The 17,891-nt window shown below is 34.7% G+C and overlaps 1 protein-coding gene across 3 annotated transcripts; it reads right to left on the bottom strand.

The window, feature by feature from the left end:
- Positions 1-7,874: 7,874 nt before the first annotated feature.
- Positions 7,875-17,137, bottom strand: LOC110623958 (QWRF motif-containing protein 2). Of its 3 annotated transcripts, XM_021768994.2 has the most exons (6): positions 15,363-17,136; positions 11,700-11,819; positions 9,952-10,068; positions 9,756-9,845; positions 8,402-8,509; positions 7,875-8,314 (listed from the first exon to the last, which is right to left on the bottom strand). In XM_021768994.2, exons 1-6 carry the CDS (start codon positions 16,776-16,778, stop codon positions 8,234-8,236), a joined length of 1,932 nt encoding a protein of 643 aa, XP_021624686.1. In that variant the 5' UTR covers positions 16,779-17,136; the 3' UTR covers positions 7,875-8,233. The 3 variants fall into 3 exon arrangements, 2 of the variants coding, with proteins under 2 accessions (XP_021624686.1, XP_043817139.1); XM_043961204.1 differs by lacking the exon at positions 11,700-11,819; XR_006352355.1 differs by lacking the exons at positions 7,875-8,314; positions 8,402-8,509 and having other exon boundaries at positions 9,952-10,096; positions 15,363-17,137.
- Positions 17,138-17,891: the final 754 nt, after the last annotated feature.

The following is a 17,891-nucleotide window of genomic DNA, read 5'->3' as shown; positions in this document are numbered from 1 at the left end:
AGATACATGGGTTCCTAAAGCTTCCCTTCTTAACATAAATATCAACAAGATTCGAAGATGAATCTTTTCTAAAGAAGGATAGAATGATCGGACCCAATAGGACAAATTTCTAACAATGGTGTGGAGCAAAGTTATATCATTCAAATGGATCTAAAAGGAGTTGAAAATCATATTCATATGATCCATATATATTTGGAGCGTGCTTCAACTCATATGGGGCAAATTTAGTGCAACACTTATAATTTTAGGCTTAGAGAGCCTAATCAAATCTATGGGCTAAAACTACACAAAGGGAAGCCTAAAGTGAAGATCAATAAAGACTTTTGTGATGATTCAGCTTTCTTATGATGGGCTTACTATATTTTATTATTTAAACACTTGTTTTATTTTAGCTTGATTTGGACTTGTATTTTGGCCATATTTTATCTTTTAAGTTTTAGAGTGTTGGGCCATGTTTTGGGCTTATGTTTTAATACTTATGTATTTGATGTGTTATTTTAGTGTATAATTGGGTTTGGGTCTTGTGTATAGGTCGGCCAGCCCGAAAAAGAGTGTCTTAGGGTTTTATTTTCTCTCCTTACTATATAAGGATAAGAAACATTTGTAAGAGGCAGCTTTTAATCAAAATTTTCAGAATTCTTTTCATGCCTTTGGCGTGTATTGAGTGAGAGTGAGAATTTGCTTTCATCAATTGCACCAAGAATCTTGACTAACTTATCAACTATTCATTGTGGCGTTTGTCGGATTCTCATCTAAATCCTTCGATCATTATTGTTTTTGCTTCTCTAAGTGTGGGTGCTATAGGAGGTGGGTTTATCAAATCTTTGGATTCCATATTTACTTGTACGTGTAGGTTTGAGGCTTGTGCCATAGGGTTCCACGTCAGTTCCCTTGTCATTTCACCATCTCTTTTCCTTCCAGTCTCTCCTGTTACTATTATTAGCTTCTCTTGGTTTGTCATATGGATCTCAATGGATTTTGTTTGGAAACTTCAGCGACGGAATATTCTCGTTCGTTCTCATAGACGGTGCCACTTGATGAGGTGAAATCTAATGGGGTCGCCAGATGCAAATACCTGGACTGTGGTTTGATTCGATGGACAAATCAATAAACTGTGATTGGTTTGATAAGGAGTGATTACCTTTGAGTTTTCATATGAGTCCCTCCATGCTCGATCTTGAGGAAGGGACCTGCAAAATATGAAAAAATGGTCAGAAGTCGATTGGGAATGCCCGGTGAAGACCCTTTGATGTTTTAGTAAGATCTAGAACTTTTAAGGTGATGCATTAATGGAAAGAGATGCCAAGGAAAATAAAATAGAGAAGAGAAGAGAAAGAGGAAGTTTTGGAGAGAAAAGAAAGATATGATTTGTTCGAGAGTATGTGTGAGAGTGTGAGAGAGAGAGTTAGAAAATCTGAGAGAAAGTTTTCTTTGGGTTAGATTAGTAATATATATACTCCTGATCATTCTGACACCCCTTATATCATGTCCCATTGGATTGGACGTGATGTTTTTTACAATTGTGTCAGACGACTTATTAATGATGGATGGTTGGATAATAAATGCAAAGTCGACTAGTCCATACCCTGTTTATCGTGTACTTCACAACAATCTATTTGCCACACATGCATTTTATGACTCTAGTGATGTATTGAAAAGACGATCAGTGTGTAGGAGGTTAGTATCCTACCCTAGTCTTATCAGATCATGCTCAGCTTATTTAATCTGTATTGAGGTGGGTCTAGGAGTATTGAGGTGGGTCCTCCTAGGCACTTATGATTGATCGGGCTTGCATCCAATACCGAGTTTTAAAGAAATATGTCCATCTGTTCTGAGCTCTGACAGGATTAGGGGTGTTCTTCTGATCTTTATATCCCATAGGTCTAGTTTTTTGCTGTCCGATTAGTCTAAACGATAAGGTTCATTTTTGAATTCTACTATATATATATATATATATATATATAATGTTATCGTTAGCCAGCTCTCCATTTTGCTTAGACTTAGGGGTGAGTATTCGATCGGTTCGGTTCAAAATCGAACCAAACTAAATAAATCAAAATCGAACTAAACTGAATAAACCAAAATCGAAAGTTTAGTATTTATGAAAATCAAACTGAACTAATTTTGGTCAGAAACTGAACTGGTCTGATTCAGTTTAATTCGGTTCGGTTTGATCGATTTTGATTTTTAATAAAATTTTTATTTTTTACACTTTATTTTTAGTATTTTAAAATTTAATTAAAATATTTTAATCGTAATATGATTTAATTTCTCTATATTATTGAAAATAATATATTATTATCACTAATCGGTTCGGTTCGATTTTTTTGATTTTTTCTGATCAAAATCGAACCGAACTGAAATAACCAAAATTTCTGAAATTAAAAATCGAACCGAACCGAACCGAACCGAATTGAATAAAAAATTGAACTAAATTTTTAAATTAATTCAGTTCGATTGATTTTTTCGATTTGAACCGAATACTGATCACTCTACTTAGACTTCTGATAAACTCCGGGAGGCAAAGGCCACCATAAAATAATCCACTCAACAATCCAACGGCTGTGGAGTCCTTACTCCTCGCGAAGACACGAATCCGCTCTCACCAACTTCTTTGGAACCCAACCCGAGCACATAAGGTTAAACCCTAACTCAACCATGGTTACTTACGACCTTTCTTCTCTAGACCAACAATTATTAGCCCCTAGTCTGGTTTTATCTAGTGGTTCAGACATATGTAACTTAGTTAAAGACCCAAATTTAAGTCTCCATTCCCAGCCATACTAAAAAATAATTTTTTTTTCAAAGTATTAAAAAAATTATTTATTTTCTTCACCCCATAATTTTTATCGACATTTTATTTTTTTACACATTAATATATTTTTTTTTTCTTAACTTTCAAGACAGTGTCTGCAGTGGATAGACAATCCCTAAGCTCAGGCAAATGCCACCATTGTTGTTGCTAAGCTTTTTAGCTGTGCCAGCCTCGTGTCCTTCATCTCCTCCGTGCCCGTAAACCAGCGTCCTCGTAAGTTTCAGATATAGCATATCACCTACGAATTTAATTGGGTTTGAATATATCTTACTTGATGTGGCTCATATGAGGGTTAATTTATGTTCTTTCAGCATTGTTTCAGTCGCTGTTATTTAAGGCTGTGGGATGAATAGTGAATCCTGTGAGTGGAGCAGTGGGGTTTTATGGACCGAGAACTGGCACGTCCGCCAGACGGCGGTGATGACGGTGCTCCTTGGCGTTTCACTCTAGCCCATGCTAGAGTTGGATAACTTTTTAAAATGTCTTAGTTTTAGGCCAAGAAATGTGAGTTCAGAATCCAAGACAACAAGAACGATCACATTAAAAAGGAAGAGGTCTAGTGATGATGAAGGTAAACTTAGACTGAAAAACGTTGACCTCTGCTTGATGTACCCGGCGGAAGAGAAGCGGATGGCGGAGACGCCATTGGAGGAATAGTGACCTCTGCTTGATGTAACCGGCGAAAAATTTTATAATATATGATATTTATTATAATTAAGAATTAAATTATTGTATATACAACAGCCATGCATATGAAATAATCTCTCAATAACTTGTCAAACCAATGGTAATTTCTTCCAAAATGAAAATCAAATGGTATCTCCTTTCCCTCTCCCTCTCCCTCTCCCTCTCCCTCCCACCCTGTTCTAATTTTAGTTCATTTAATGAATTAATGGCTAACATTAAATAAGATTGGAGTCTCAATATATACATTTATAAATTGTCATAAATAAAATATATTATTTTAAAAAAAAATTAAATACCAGTTAAAAAATTGTATGAAATTAAATATGTTTTACTTATTTTAATATTCTATTGATAGAAATTGAATAAAATTATTAGTAAAATTTTACATTTTAAAATATTAAATTAAATTATTATTATTATTATTATTATTATTATTATTATTATTATTATTATTATTATTGATTAAATTCGCGATCCATTAAATTGGTGTCTCAACCGAAAATGTTTGTACAGCACATATACATCCCATTTAAACAAAAAGAGAAATTATTTTTCTTTGCCTTAAAAAGTATAATATAATTAATCCATCTCTTTATTTTTAAAAACTAATATTTCAGTCTCTAAATTTTAATTTCATTCAAATTGCAGTCATTCTATAATAAATTCAATAAATAATTGGACTATCTCCTTATTTTTCATAATAATCTTTTCACTATAATTCTGTCCGATCACCCTCTTATTTCTTCTTTTTATTTTTCGACTTTCCACTATTAACTTATTAATAACATAATAATAATCAATCACGTTAAAATCGCGATACATGTACAAGGGAAATAGGAGAGTCTCGTAGATCATCCAACTTGATCAGGTATTAGGGCATTAGGAAGTTCGACCTGTATAATATGCAGGTCAGACCTCCCATACCTTTGATCTTATCTATATTCAAAACATGTAAGTCGATCTTACTAAATACTGAGCAAATAGACTGATCTCTTTAAAGCATTCTGAATCTCGCGAGGATAATAATTATGTATACTGTAGGGCTGACAGAAAAGATGCACGTGATAAACAGGGTATGAATTAAGCGGCTCAATATTTATTAGCCGACTATTCGCGATTAATAAGTTGCCTGACATATCTATAATGGTACGCCATTGTCCAATCTAAAGATAACTGTCAGAACATCTTAGAATGATCAGAGTATCAATATCGTAGGACCAACCACCTTTAGGGATTGATTCTTTAGCCATTAAAGATACAAGGAACTTCGGATCCTTCTTAAAAAACCTTAACCTCTATGAACCTGAAATTTCAGCCCTATTAACTCTAGCACCATCCAATGAGATCCATTTACTCCTTTGTGAATCAAACCCTTGCCTACATGCCTACATGTCCACATCTCCTTGCCTCATTCGATCTTAGATATATCAACTTCTCTCTTATCACAATCTCTACAATATTGTATTATCACAAGTGAGAGAGTTTTTCTCTCCTTTCAGGAGTTAATCTCTGAGCCTTCCTCCTTCTCCCTGTCAAGTTTCATCAATTGTCCCCTGCCCCTTCCGGGTGAAGGACGACTCCTCCTGCCACCCGGAGCCGTAGGTTGTTCCCTCCCCTTTGGGTGAGTATATATATATATATAAGTTTGTAAAGTTGGGCTTCATGGAGAGGGAATTAAGGATCTGCTTTATTTTTTGTTAAGTTTATGTTTACTTGTGTGTGTGTCTGGTTTTTAATCTTCTTGCAAGTGCTTTGGATGCATAAAACTGATGGGTTAGTAGGAATCCAGAAATGTTGCTTCCATCTCCTTCCTTTGGCTTCGCCTTACCGATCTAGCTTCCATGGCAGTTGAACTCACGGGGTCCTTGTTTTGGCTCAATATCTCAAGAGACGCTTATGGTGCTGACTATGTTTTTACACCCTATCCTTGTATGCCTACATGAGATTGAGAAGGTAGAGAGCGCTTTCTAGCCCTCCTTAGAGTAGAGTTTCTAGAACTATTCTTTATCCCCTGTCTCTTCTTCTTGAGGATCTAGACGATTCGTTTTTTTTTTGCAGATTTTCAAGGGCTGTGTTTGGCTTATCTAATCTCTTTCTTTTGGAACTAGCTTCCATGCGCCCTGTGACACATGGCAGATTGTAAGGATAATGTGTTGTTTTTGATAGCCGGTCCTTCATCGTGGGTTGGGTTACCCATATAACGTTGGGTTTCTGCTAGGCCGATCAGTATTCGGTTTAAACTGAAAAAATCGATCAAATCGAATTAATTTAAAATTTTAGTTCAGTTTTTTATACATTTCGATTCGGTTTGATTTTTAATTTTAAAAATTTCAGTTATTTCGGTTTAGTTCGATTTTGATAAAAAAAAAAACTGAAAAAATTAAACCGAATCGATTAGTGATAATAATATGTTTTTTCAATAATATAGAGAAATTAAATCATATTAAGATTAAAATATTTTAATTAAATTTTAAAGTACTAAATAAAGTGTAAAAAATAAAAAAATTATTAAAAATCGAAATCGATCAAATCAAATCGAATCAGATTGGTTCAGCTTGATTTTTAACCAAAATCGATTTGATTTGATTTTCATAAATACTAAAATTTTAGTTTTCAATTTATTCAGTTCGGTTCGGTTTGATTTATTCTATTCAATTTAATTTTAAACCAAACCGACCGAATGTTCACCCTAGTTTCTGCTTGTTTGGCCTGTAAAAGTTTTTTTAAAAATAGAGGATGATCCATTAATTATTTTATCTATTCAGAATGAAAAATAATTTTTTTTTTAAAAGTTTAATAGAAATAATACTTTTACATATCTTAATTATATCAAAATTAATATATATGTTCTCCTATTTTAAAAATCTAATAATTTAATCTCTATATTTTAATTTTGTTAAATTAAAGATTTTTTTATTAAAACAATATTCTTTTTAAGTTAATAAAGTTAAATATAAAAATTAAACTATTTATTTTTAAAAGATTTTGAGATATAAATGTTAATTTTAACATATAAAATTAAGATATTTGTTAAATAATATGATATAAAAAATATTAGAAATAGATAAAAATATATATTTTAATTTAACAATTATTATAATAATCAACACATTAACTTAAAATGAAATGAATTTTTATGTTATTTAAATAAAAATAAAAAAATTATATTATAAAATAAAGTTTATGTACTTAATTATTACGGTGTACCATTTATGTCAATTAAATCTTAAAAAGCCATTTCCAGGTTTTCAGGAGAGGATCAACGAACGGGGTCACACCCGCTTTGCAGATAGCTCCTTTTACGACATTGTTTTTTTCCAACTGGAGACTTCCATTACATTTAAAATGAAATTCCCAATTAAACTAAAACCAGAATCTCTGAACCCAGAGCAAGCCCAAAAGAGAGGCAGCCCCAGACGAAAACGGGTAAATCCGAAAACCCACAACCAGAGCACCGACATCTCTCCATCTCAATTCCCCTCCCACCTTTGGTCATTGGATTCATCACAGTACTCACCACCAAGAGAAGAGAGGAGATTCCGTTTCTAACTATGAAGGAAGAGACAACAATTTTCCTTCTACTTTCTGACTGCATAAGCCTTTTACCTTATTTCAGAAAAGGTCAGTTCACCCCATAATACATTATAAGAAAAAGTAGCACCAACAACATTCAAGCGTGGTAGATAAGTCCGGAACATTTACTACTACAATGCATGGAGTAATATGCAAACAGCAACCCTATAAAGCCACGAAAAAACAAAATAATCCCTACATAAAGGAAAGGAGACTGAACGCCATTCCAAGAGACTCAAAGAGAAAAGAGACAAGCACATTATTAAGAGGGTATTTGGTTTAATATGTGAAATTTAGATATTGTGTATTTGGTCAAAATACTTATTAGTAACTGATAAGCAGTTAACATATTTGGTAATAAAGAAGTTTATAAGTATATTTATTATTAAAATTACTAAAAGGATATCAAATAAGATACATAGTAAAGTTTTAAGATATTTGATCAAACTAATTTATAAGTTTAGTGCTTATACACACCAAATTTATGAGTCAAACTCATAAGCCCATAACATATTATAAACGAACATGTAAGCTAATTTTTAGGGTTTTAAGTTAGTTTTAACCCGTTTATAACATGAGATAAACACCCCTAAGAAAAGCTAACAACTAAATAGTGGGAGACACTACTAAGAAAAGGGGGAATCGTCGGCCAAAGGTGGGATCTCTCCTGGAGATTACCCTATCAACTTTTTTAGAGAGAAGGGTTTCATTTCACTGAGTTTTTGGTTTCATTTGACTGCTCAAGTGATCATGATCATAACCAACCAAGCAGAACCTAAAATCAAGTAGGCCAAGGACTAAATAAGAACAAAGATCAGTTACCAGCTAATCCATGAACGTTATACACATATACACCCACATATATATACAAATACATTACTTTCCTTTTGCCTGAAAAGCTGACAGAAGAGTGTTCTCTTTGTATACAGCTAAATTAGTAGGAAAAAATGCCAATTTCTGTTTTCAGATACAAAGATACACATAAAACACGACATAGAAGACCACAACTGGCTCAAAAAAAGATTTCCAAAGGTTAAGAAGCCAAAACTTGCTATCTCAATCCAAGTTTATTACCTCCTGTGCATCTCCACCCTGAGGAAAAAGAAGAGTTTGGTCGTAATGTTAGCGTTTAGAGTGAGTTGTCAGGTGAGATCAGTTCTAGACACGTGTTGTCAGATTGCTTGTAGTCCGTAATCGATTTAATTGTATTATATGCGTTCTCAAGCTACAGTCCTTAACCTGCCAATAGCAGATCATAAGTTTTGTGAGCAGATGAAGAGGAAGCTAGTTACCAGTAATAGCAGCAGAAACAAGAACAATATTTACCTGCATGGCTGCCAATGTGGACAAGAAACCTTTACATTGTTCAAGAAAATATTTTTCTTTTGCTGTCACATTAACAATTTCAACCACCAAGGAATTGATTTCCTCCACCTGACAATGAAAAATGGGTGTTGACATTTAATCAAGCATTCCTATATATAATTCAATGGAAACCCCAGATGATTTTAGGCCAATCTTTATGAAATAAAATATTTACACTCTACTCTAACCACAGATTTAGGCAACTCTCAGCCAATAAGTGGACAATACTGTAGAAACTAGATGTCCCACAAGCAAGAATATAAAGTGCATTTGTCGGTATTGGGTTCAAGAATCTATCATTTCTGTAGGAAATCAAGATTAAACGACATCATTAATCCCTTGGTACTACTGCCCAACCATAATTCTCTAGGCACCAAATTTAACAAATACAAACTTTGATCCTCAATTCCTTGAGCTTAAATTTTGCAAATTACATTAAGTTATTACTCGAGTACATCATCCAATGCTTTTAAACCTGGACTAATCTAGCCAGTCAGACTCGGTTAATTAGGAAATATGAGGAATAGAACATAAGATAGTGCAAGAAGAGCCCATATGTGAACAACATTTTCAAATTTTGAAAAAAAAAAAAAAGATTGGTCTTTGTTTTTTACTTTTCCTTTTTTCATCACATGTTTGCTTCCTTCTTTTTCTTTTTTGAATTTATCTTCCATAACAAATTAATGCATAGTCAAGTTCTGATTTGAAAGAAATGCTGCCATTTGAAATCCACAGGGCAGTAATTAACAAGAGTTCCACCAACTAATGGCTTAGGACTAATAATTCTTCCTTTTTAACTAATGATTCAAATTTTAAAGGAGTATAAAGACTGGATGAAGAAAAGAAAAGATGTACCAGTAACTGATTGAAAAAATGACATAAAATATTAGGAATTTGGGTGTAGTAATTCCTTTTGTTTAAAAATGATTGTTGCCAACACCTAAATCAAGGGATTGATTTAGGCTAGAGTCATTTAACTGTTGGCGTTTCCACAAGCAAAATGAAACCAAATACCAAATTTTCTCGGCTCGTTCAAGACAAAACAAAGAAAGAAAAAAAGTAAGTGTTTGGCTTTCTTTTACCGCCACCTAAAAGGTTAAACCAAGTCAATGCACCAACGCTATGTATGCCAACTCTTTAACAAACATTACCTCAGGACATTCTTGTCACTTTCAGTGCATAATAGTAACTCATGGATGTAGACGTTCCATTATTTGATTTTATAAGAGCACTTCAAATGACTAATACATAGGTTGTTCGGTATTGGCTCCAGTTAAGAGCATTCTGAATAAGTATGATTGCAGGAATGGGTTACCTTTGCTGATAGTGAGCATACAGAGGATGCCATTGCTTGCATTACATCGACTGCAGAACCAATAGCATCCTTTAGATTTTGAACATCAGCCTGCAAATTAAAGAATTAAATTTTGTCAACCTCAATATAGCTATACATTGAGTTTTTTGGTATGCCATCAAACACCTAAAAAGGATTAAAAAAGAGAGGCACATACTATCGCTTTTCCAACGATTGGAAGACGAAGAGTACTGGCCTTTAAAGCTTCAGTTGCTCCTTCCAAAGAGGTGGAGTGATCTCTATCCAGATGAGACCATTCTTCTAAATAAGTAATCTACATCAACATGTACCGCAAGCTTCAGCTATGAAAAGAGAGGATGCTATAAACCCAGCACAAGATAAATATGTATATACATCTGTCTCTGGACGATTGCAGCAAATAAAACATCTTCTAAATTATCAACGGGCCAGCATAGTTGACATGATTCACGCAATACAAAATTATGAGCAATTTCAGTTCAAACAAAAGAACTACAACCAACTAATATTACAAATCGACCAGTTGAAAAAATAACCATGAAACTTGATATCTACAACCTGTAGCTCTATAAATGTCTAGAATCTTATTATAAGTTAAAGGAACTTCCAGGGTCTTTACAATGCTTTAGTGCCTATTTTATAGTGTGAAACACCCTCTGAATGCTCTCAGAAATAACAATCAGACTCACTTTTACATCAAGCACCAACTGGCTAGAAAGTAGAAATAAACTTCCTCAAATAAAAAAATCTTTTAGAGTCTAGAAGGGATTTGAGGGCACAAATGGTTGGAAGCAAACAAAACAGTCAATCTGCATGCCACTGACAATTTACAATCAAAATAACCTTTCCAGTGAATAAGCAAATCAAGACTAAAATTCACCATGAAAATATATCAACACATTGAATCGCTCTAAAAACTCACTTATATACAGCAATAAATCCCTAGATTCAAGAACTTCCCCACTGAAATATGATTCTGAGGTTTCAGTTTGGTCACTAATTATCACGGTAAACAGATGCTATTTTGATTGTTTGAAGTTCAAGACTTGCAGTGGACTAAAACTTGAATGCCTCTGTCTACGTCATTGAGTTTGCTATTGAATCCTTCTCAGGCAAGAAGACAATCCCAAATTAAAGTAATCTCCTCTTAAGATTTTGTCCTCTAATTTCCCTTCTCTCCTCTGTGTTTCCTTCCTTGGTCTTACTTTCAAACCATCTCGATCAATCATCATATGCATTAACATTGACATCCAGTTTGAATTCCTTATTCCCCAGAACAGTTAAAAAATACAAGCAGAACCAAGAAAAAAAGCTCAGTAAAAGTCAAATTTGAGTTAAAATAGAGGTTCTATTATACTGGCCAAAGTTTCTACATTTGAAGTCCTCACATAGGAGGCCATCTGTTTCCAAATATTTAATCCCACACTAAGCAGTGCTGGACTCTTTTGCTAACCAAGGAAAATTGTTAAGTCTGTAGTTCCTCTTTCCTTCCACTTTTTCTGCCTACATTTTTAGGATTCTGCTGTACATTTACCATTTACCTTAACGGCAATTGACCTTCATGTCTCCAAAAATTCAATGGCCTAAACCACAAAAAGTTACTGACTGTATGCAAAAGCAATTATCACTTCTCCAACACCAAAGCTTTCTCCACAAATGGCTTTGGATGGTTTCTAAATATTCCCGACTTATTTTTCAGTTTAAATACTCTTTAAGTTCAAAAGAAAAATATCATCACATTTATAAATAGACTAATCCCTAATAGAAAGGGCAATGGGTAATTGAACGTTAAATAAAGATACTTTACCCGAAATTCTAAACAGATTCAATAACTCAAGAAAATCAAACGTTAAAAATGATACTTTACTATAAATTCTAAACGGATTCAATAATTCAATAAAATTAAAGTGAGCCTCTAAATCTTACTTGTCCCTTGAGGATAGAAGTTAGCTTCAACTTTTGTCTCAGCAACAGTAACTTGATTCTTTTAAGAATGACAGAATGCCGTAGTTCTGAGATTGTTACCCATGCATTCCACAAATTTTTCTGGTACAAAGAATAAGTTTATGACTGTAAGAAATGACAAGATTGTGTCCACTGCATTTATTTTCAACAGTATAGCAATAAAGTAGTACATTGTTCCAGGTGCAGAAGCCAGTACAAATGACATTTTTTATAGACATTAAGGATAAGCTCTCCAATTAAAAAACATTTATCTCAAACAAAAGTAAGAATCATCAATCATCAACGAATCGCAAAACCAAAAGAAAAGTGCTGAAACAACAGGTGGAACTGCCACTGAACAACAATTAGGTGCATATGACCTCACCTACTCTGAACACTGAAAAGCCTGCTTGGTTATCTTCTTCTTTTTTTTTTTTTTTTTCCTTTCCTTTTCATTTCACTTTCCTGTTGTAAAGAAATGCATATCTAAAAACTTAAATCAAAAAAATTGAAAAGAATTTTTTCTTGTTTGGGTAGATTTTGTTTCTCCACATGTTCTCCTACAGGTACAGCTTTTGCAAATGAAAACAATGTTTTCCCTATTCCAGCCTACACCACGGAAAATTGTTGCAATTTCGACTTGTTTTTGAATAGTCTTAGAAACAACTCTGAACATGCCCTAAGCTTCTAGACTTTGCTTGATTGAACCTCAAACAATCTGGCCTAATTATTACCGAGTATTTTAAATATTTGTTTTTAAATTTATTCTTTTAAATAAGCCTTCAATAATTTTATTTACAGCTGAATTTCAGCAAGAGTAATCTCAGCTTGATAGGCTTCAGAGACATTTCACGTAGTTGGGCTCAAATAGGTAAAACTATTTCACAAACTAACCAAGCAGGCAAGCCTGAGCTGTCCAACACTCAGATTCAGCTCATTTGCAGATGGAGACCGTGTAATGCAAACTTTCCTAAACCTAAAGGCCATGACAGCATATCCTATTAACATAACCAGCTATTGAAGCAAAATCTCATAATGAAACAAGAAAAAAAATCCAATGAAACAACCTGACCGCCCATTGACTATAAGCAGATGTGATGATACTATAAAATGAGATCTTAAAATCTCTTCCCAACACAGTGGTGAGGCAAATTCTTTGGTTTCCTTATTAGGAGGATACCTTTTTCCTCCTGGGTCTCCTCTCTCTCGATGTAATTTCTTAATAAAAGAATAAATAAATGGAAAAAAATTCATGACAAAGTTTCCTTGAGATCATCCCGAAAACCACCAGTTGGAATTAGGAAACATATCCTAGCCCTTGCTAATTCTTTTCATATATCTACACCATGAGAAAACCCGAACTTCCTGTATGACCAATATATCCACTTCTCTTACTTGAACCTTAATCACGACTCAAGCCCATCTTGGAGAAAAGCACCTATTTTGCAGTTATGTTTCCTTCTTTAGACATTGGAGAAGTAGGAAACTAACAAGTAATTTGCAATTCCATAGAGTTGCTTAATAATTTTCAAGTTTGGTGTGAATTCTACAAGCATATTTTGTTTTTGGCTTAATTTAAATATTTCAAGTATGACAACCTACGTCCACCATCACCACTGCAATAAGAGCCCTGTCAAGATAAAACAAGTCTCCCTCCAAAATCCATGAAAGATCATGTACTTTGGACTCACCAAACAAAACTTGAACTCATGTTCCACATTCCACCCCCGCCTAAGAATGAAACAGAAAGAGAAAATCTTTCCAGACCTTCTCCAATTATATATTGCACTATCCTAAAGGTAAGAACTAACATAGATAAAGAAATCATTTCATAATATATCTTTTCCACCCTGCATCCTTCTACTGTGTCCACTATTGCATTCCATGACTCAAATGGAGAATATAAAGGCAATCCATGGATGACAACAATCTCAGAAACCTAAATAGCTCCTAATTAGCTGGAATTTAGCATCTTAAATATACTAACATCCACCATCAGCATATTAACTACATACATCAATTTTTAAGTGTTTCTTTGAAGTACTCACACCATTTTTAAGCTACCTGAAATTCCATGTATCTTTTGTTTGAATTAAGCAAAGAACTGAAGTAGAATCATACAGTGGGGTCGTGACCACTATTCACACCTTAAACTTAAAGAAAGCACAAGGGTATCATGAGACAGTGGATTTGTGACCATTACTCACACCTTAAAGAAAGCACAAGGGTATCTACAATCTAGACAATCGGCTTAGCCAATAGCCATAAGTGTAAAATGCCTTACATCCATCAGGTAATCTATGAACTAAAGGTACAAGTACATATCCTGAAGAAGCTAGTAAACAAACAGCATTCAAGATGTCATCACCAAAAACAACATAGCTCTAGCGTCCATATTGACAAACAGTCTGCCAAAGCCATCTAGAACCAACATAGTCAAAAGTGCACAAAGTGCTAGCCATGTCAAGGTGCAAATCACAGCAACAAAGGGGTTCGGCACTTATGCCCCTTCCACGCTAGGCACCTTCACTAAGGCACTTGCTTTCAGATATTAAGACTGCCTCTTTTGATGTGCAAGGCACAAGAGTTACATCTTATGTGCTTTGTCAGAATTGGTTTTTATGGCCACAAATTGAAGTGAAGTTCATTTAGAAGAGGCAGATGTAGAAGAAACTGAAGGAAAATTAATATGCTCATAATGACAAAAGCGTTGAGGACTTGGTAGGGAACTCTGACGAGATTTTTAGCCTGGCAATGTTCTTGATTATTTCTTTGTATATAGTTTTCCCCAGCAGTTTCACATATTATTTTTCATTTTGATTTGTGTTGTTCACACCTTAGGATGTATAATAGTTTCATGGTAGTTAAAGTGGCTAATATTTGAGGATTGAGAACACGGTGTGAAGCTTTAGGATTTTGCAGACAATGTTATACATTATTACATTTTCTACGCATTGGTATTGGCACTAATTTTTCTGCATATTATTCACCATATAATTGATTTTGAAATTTGCACCTCTCTTCAAGCAGGCGAGCACCTCTTTTTTTTTTCCATTTTCTTTTTAGCTCTTTGCACTTAAGGGGATGAGGAGGCGTATTGCCTTGGGTATAAGATTTATTTATTATTAGATTATCTAGAGAATAAACTTTATCCTTTGGCAGTACTTAATGATGTCTTGAACCTTGAAGTCTTTACCATCCCGAAAACATCATACAACTTGCATAACTTCATCCTATAACCTATCCGGTTGCCAAATCTCAAACACATCTATATACATATTCCTTTAACTCGACCCAGTAACCAATTAAATTGCCCATATACATCCAATTTTGTAGTATTGATGTTGCTCCAATTAAATTGCAATTCTTAGTTTGTCATTAGCAGAAACTTATATATGGTGCTACAATTTCCAAGAAATGTACACCATGCCCAAGATGTTGCTATTCATATAGGTAATTAGTCCATCAACAGAGTTATAGCATTTCATCATGCAAGAATTTAGATGCTATGCGTCTTGTATGCTTCTATTAAATTTAGGCACGAAAAGAAATATGCATCGTGTGAATAGACTCTATGGATAGGAAACCAAAAATCAAAGGACTGAGAACAAGAAATATACGTAGACTCTATGTTATTGACCATACCTCTGCATTTAGTCTCTGCACCATGAAGGTAGCATCTGCCCTTGCATTTACAAACCGCCACTGCAAGTAACGGTTATACAGAAGCCTTAACGTATGTGCATCAACAATTCGGTCCTCCCCAATCTTCCCTCTCCTTAAATCAACAGAGAAACTAAGAATTGAAGGTGTACTACTAGAATTACTGCTTATGGGTCTCCCCCTTAAAGGGCTAGAAATCCCTCTTGAAGGAGATGAAGCTGAAGGTGTCCAAAGCTTACTAGGCGATGCAGGCCTCGTGGCTCCCCTAATAGGTGAAGAAGCAATTGTTCTGGGAGATGCCAAAGGAGCATCGCTATAAAATCTTTTTGATTGAATGGTTTTTGATGAAATGCCCATTCTGGAAGTTGGACTAGAAGATAATGGTGAACCCGGATCCTGTAGCCGTCTCAATCTGCTATTGGTTTCTTGCCAAAACCTTGCAGATACAGCAATGCCACGAGCTCCACTTTTCCCTTTGGAAATCCCACCACCTAATTCATGCAGCCCTGATGTGCTACCAGAGGAAACACTATCACTATCAGATGCAGTGAGATCACCAGTTAGAGAAGAATCATTCACCGAATTGGCATCTGGGCTTTGCTTAGCATTGCCTAAATCTAAGCTCAATCTCCTCTCATCAACCATCATTGATTGCTGCAATGACTTCACCATCATCAACCCAGATCCCATAATCCTCTTCTCGCCACCACTACAATCTAAACTCCTAGAAAACAACGGATTTCTTTCCGTCGAACCCAAATTCCCTCCTCTACTTCTCCCCGGCCACCTGTGCTGATCAACAGGCCTCGAATTCTCCCCCTGATCTCTCACAGGAGTCGCTTTCCTCCTCTCTGGAGTGGCCTTTCTACCGACATTTGGAGAACTCACAGCCTTAGCCTTGCTAATCGGGAGTGAAAATGCTTCCCCTTGAAAAGAAACCGATAAACTCCTGGTAGAAGTGATCAACATCCTAGTTGCAACGGACATTTCAGTGGCATTGCCTTGTTTAGACTCAGGGTTAGGCGTTGTTGGCCTTGGAGTCACTGACCGCCTTCTATCTACAGATTGGGATCTTTTGGGTCCCGAAAAAGAAGAAAAGGAAGATGGAATATGTGCTGCACCAGAATTTGTGGAGCGTGAAATTAAGGGTGAAGGGAATCTCTTAGAAAACGAAGAAGAAGAAGAAGAACTTGTACTAGTAGTAGTTGTTGTTGTTGTGGTAGTAGAAGATGAAGGAGAAGGAGAAAGATATCTAGAAGGGACTTGTTTTCCTCTGGGTTTTCTCGCAGGAACATGGTGACCACCATTGTTGTGTTGGTCTTTCTCAGAAGGTAACAGAGGGGGTCTCTTTGGAATATCAGTGGAAGTAGCAGCTGCTTGAGGAATGACAGCCACCATTATGCGAGGAAAAAAAAGGTCCAGTTCCTGTTGTTTCCTCACATTGCCTCTTGAAAAAACAACATGGGTATTGAAGCTCTCACATGAAACTTGAAAAAACAATAGTGAGCACAACCTGCAAAACCAAGAAAAATTACTGAAACCTCAACAAATTGAGCAAGAAATGGAGAACACAGAATGGGTTTCTGGTGGATTAATCTGCATTTTTCCCTGTAAATGCTATCTGGGTATTGAGAGAGAAAGAGAAGAGTTGGTGAGGGGTGAGTGAGATTTGGGAGAGGAGGAAGAGAGAGAGTGTCACAGTAGAGGAGAGGTCAGAGGGGTTTGTTTTGGCATTGGTGAATCTTTGGGGAGACTCGATGAAATATTATAATAATGTTGGGAATTAAAGACATTTTTAGTTCTGATTAAACTTTCAATTATGGTTAGAGTTTGGTTTTCCCATTTTCTATTTTTTGTATTTTTAGTTATTTGGTATTTCTTGATTGTGATAGTAATCATACAATTAACCCCATATAAAAAAAATAAACCAACCATTAACCAATTACTTTTTTTTTGTTTAATTTTTTAGTTATAATTTATTAATTACTTTCTTATGTAATTAAAATTTTAAATTTATATATAGATATAGATATATGGTCGGAAACCCTAAATTGAGGTCATAGAATGATATTTCCCAATACACTAAGATCTGCTTGAGGAAACACTCTCGTGTATAAATCTACACTTAATTATTAACTTAAGACATATAATTAGGGGAAGTTTTTTAATAATATTTAATTTGTTGTTTCCACTAATCATCATCATTAAACAGCATTAGATATTTCTTGTCTACCTAAAACCATCTTCATCATTGGATTTTAATTACTGGAAATTGGGAAATTTTCTAAATAATTTAAAATATTATTAAAGTTGTCACGTGAATTCAATTAAAAATATTATCAAAGGAATTGATCATTAGTTATTGCATATCAAAGCAATTACTTAGATAAGAGGACATGAATGAGCAAATGATGAAGCTTGAGGAAAAGGGCTTCCAAGCTGAAAGAAAATGGAACCCAACAATCTAACTAACTTAAACAATCAATTTGACAAAAAAAATACCTTGTAATT

Source organism: Manihot esculenta, chromosome 10 (assembly GCF_001659605.2).
Source record: "Manihot esculenta cultivar AM560-2 chromosome 10, M.esculenta_v8, whole genome shotgun sequence".
Lineage (NCBI taxonomy): Eukaryota > Viridiplantae > Streptophyta > Magnoliopsida > Malpighiales > Euphorbiaceae > Manihot > Manihot esculenta.
This window is presented reverse-complemented; position numbering and strand designations above follow the sequence as displayed.

Excerpts from the sequence above, each read along its gene's own strand:
- LOC110623958 (XM_021768994.2), bottom strand. The coding sequence starts at position 16,778 with ATGGTGGCTGTCATTCCTCAAGCAGCTGCTACTTCCACTGATATTCCA. Across the intron at positions 11,820-15,362 it reads TGCAGAGACTAAATGCAGAG|AAAAATTTGTGGAATGCATG; the intron begins GTATGGTCAATA and ends TCTTTGTACCAG. Across the intron at positions 8,510-9,755 it reads TATGCTCACTATCAGCAAAG|GTGGAGGAAATCAATTCCTT; the intron begins GTAACCCATTCC and ends TTTCATTGTCAG.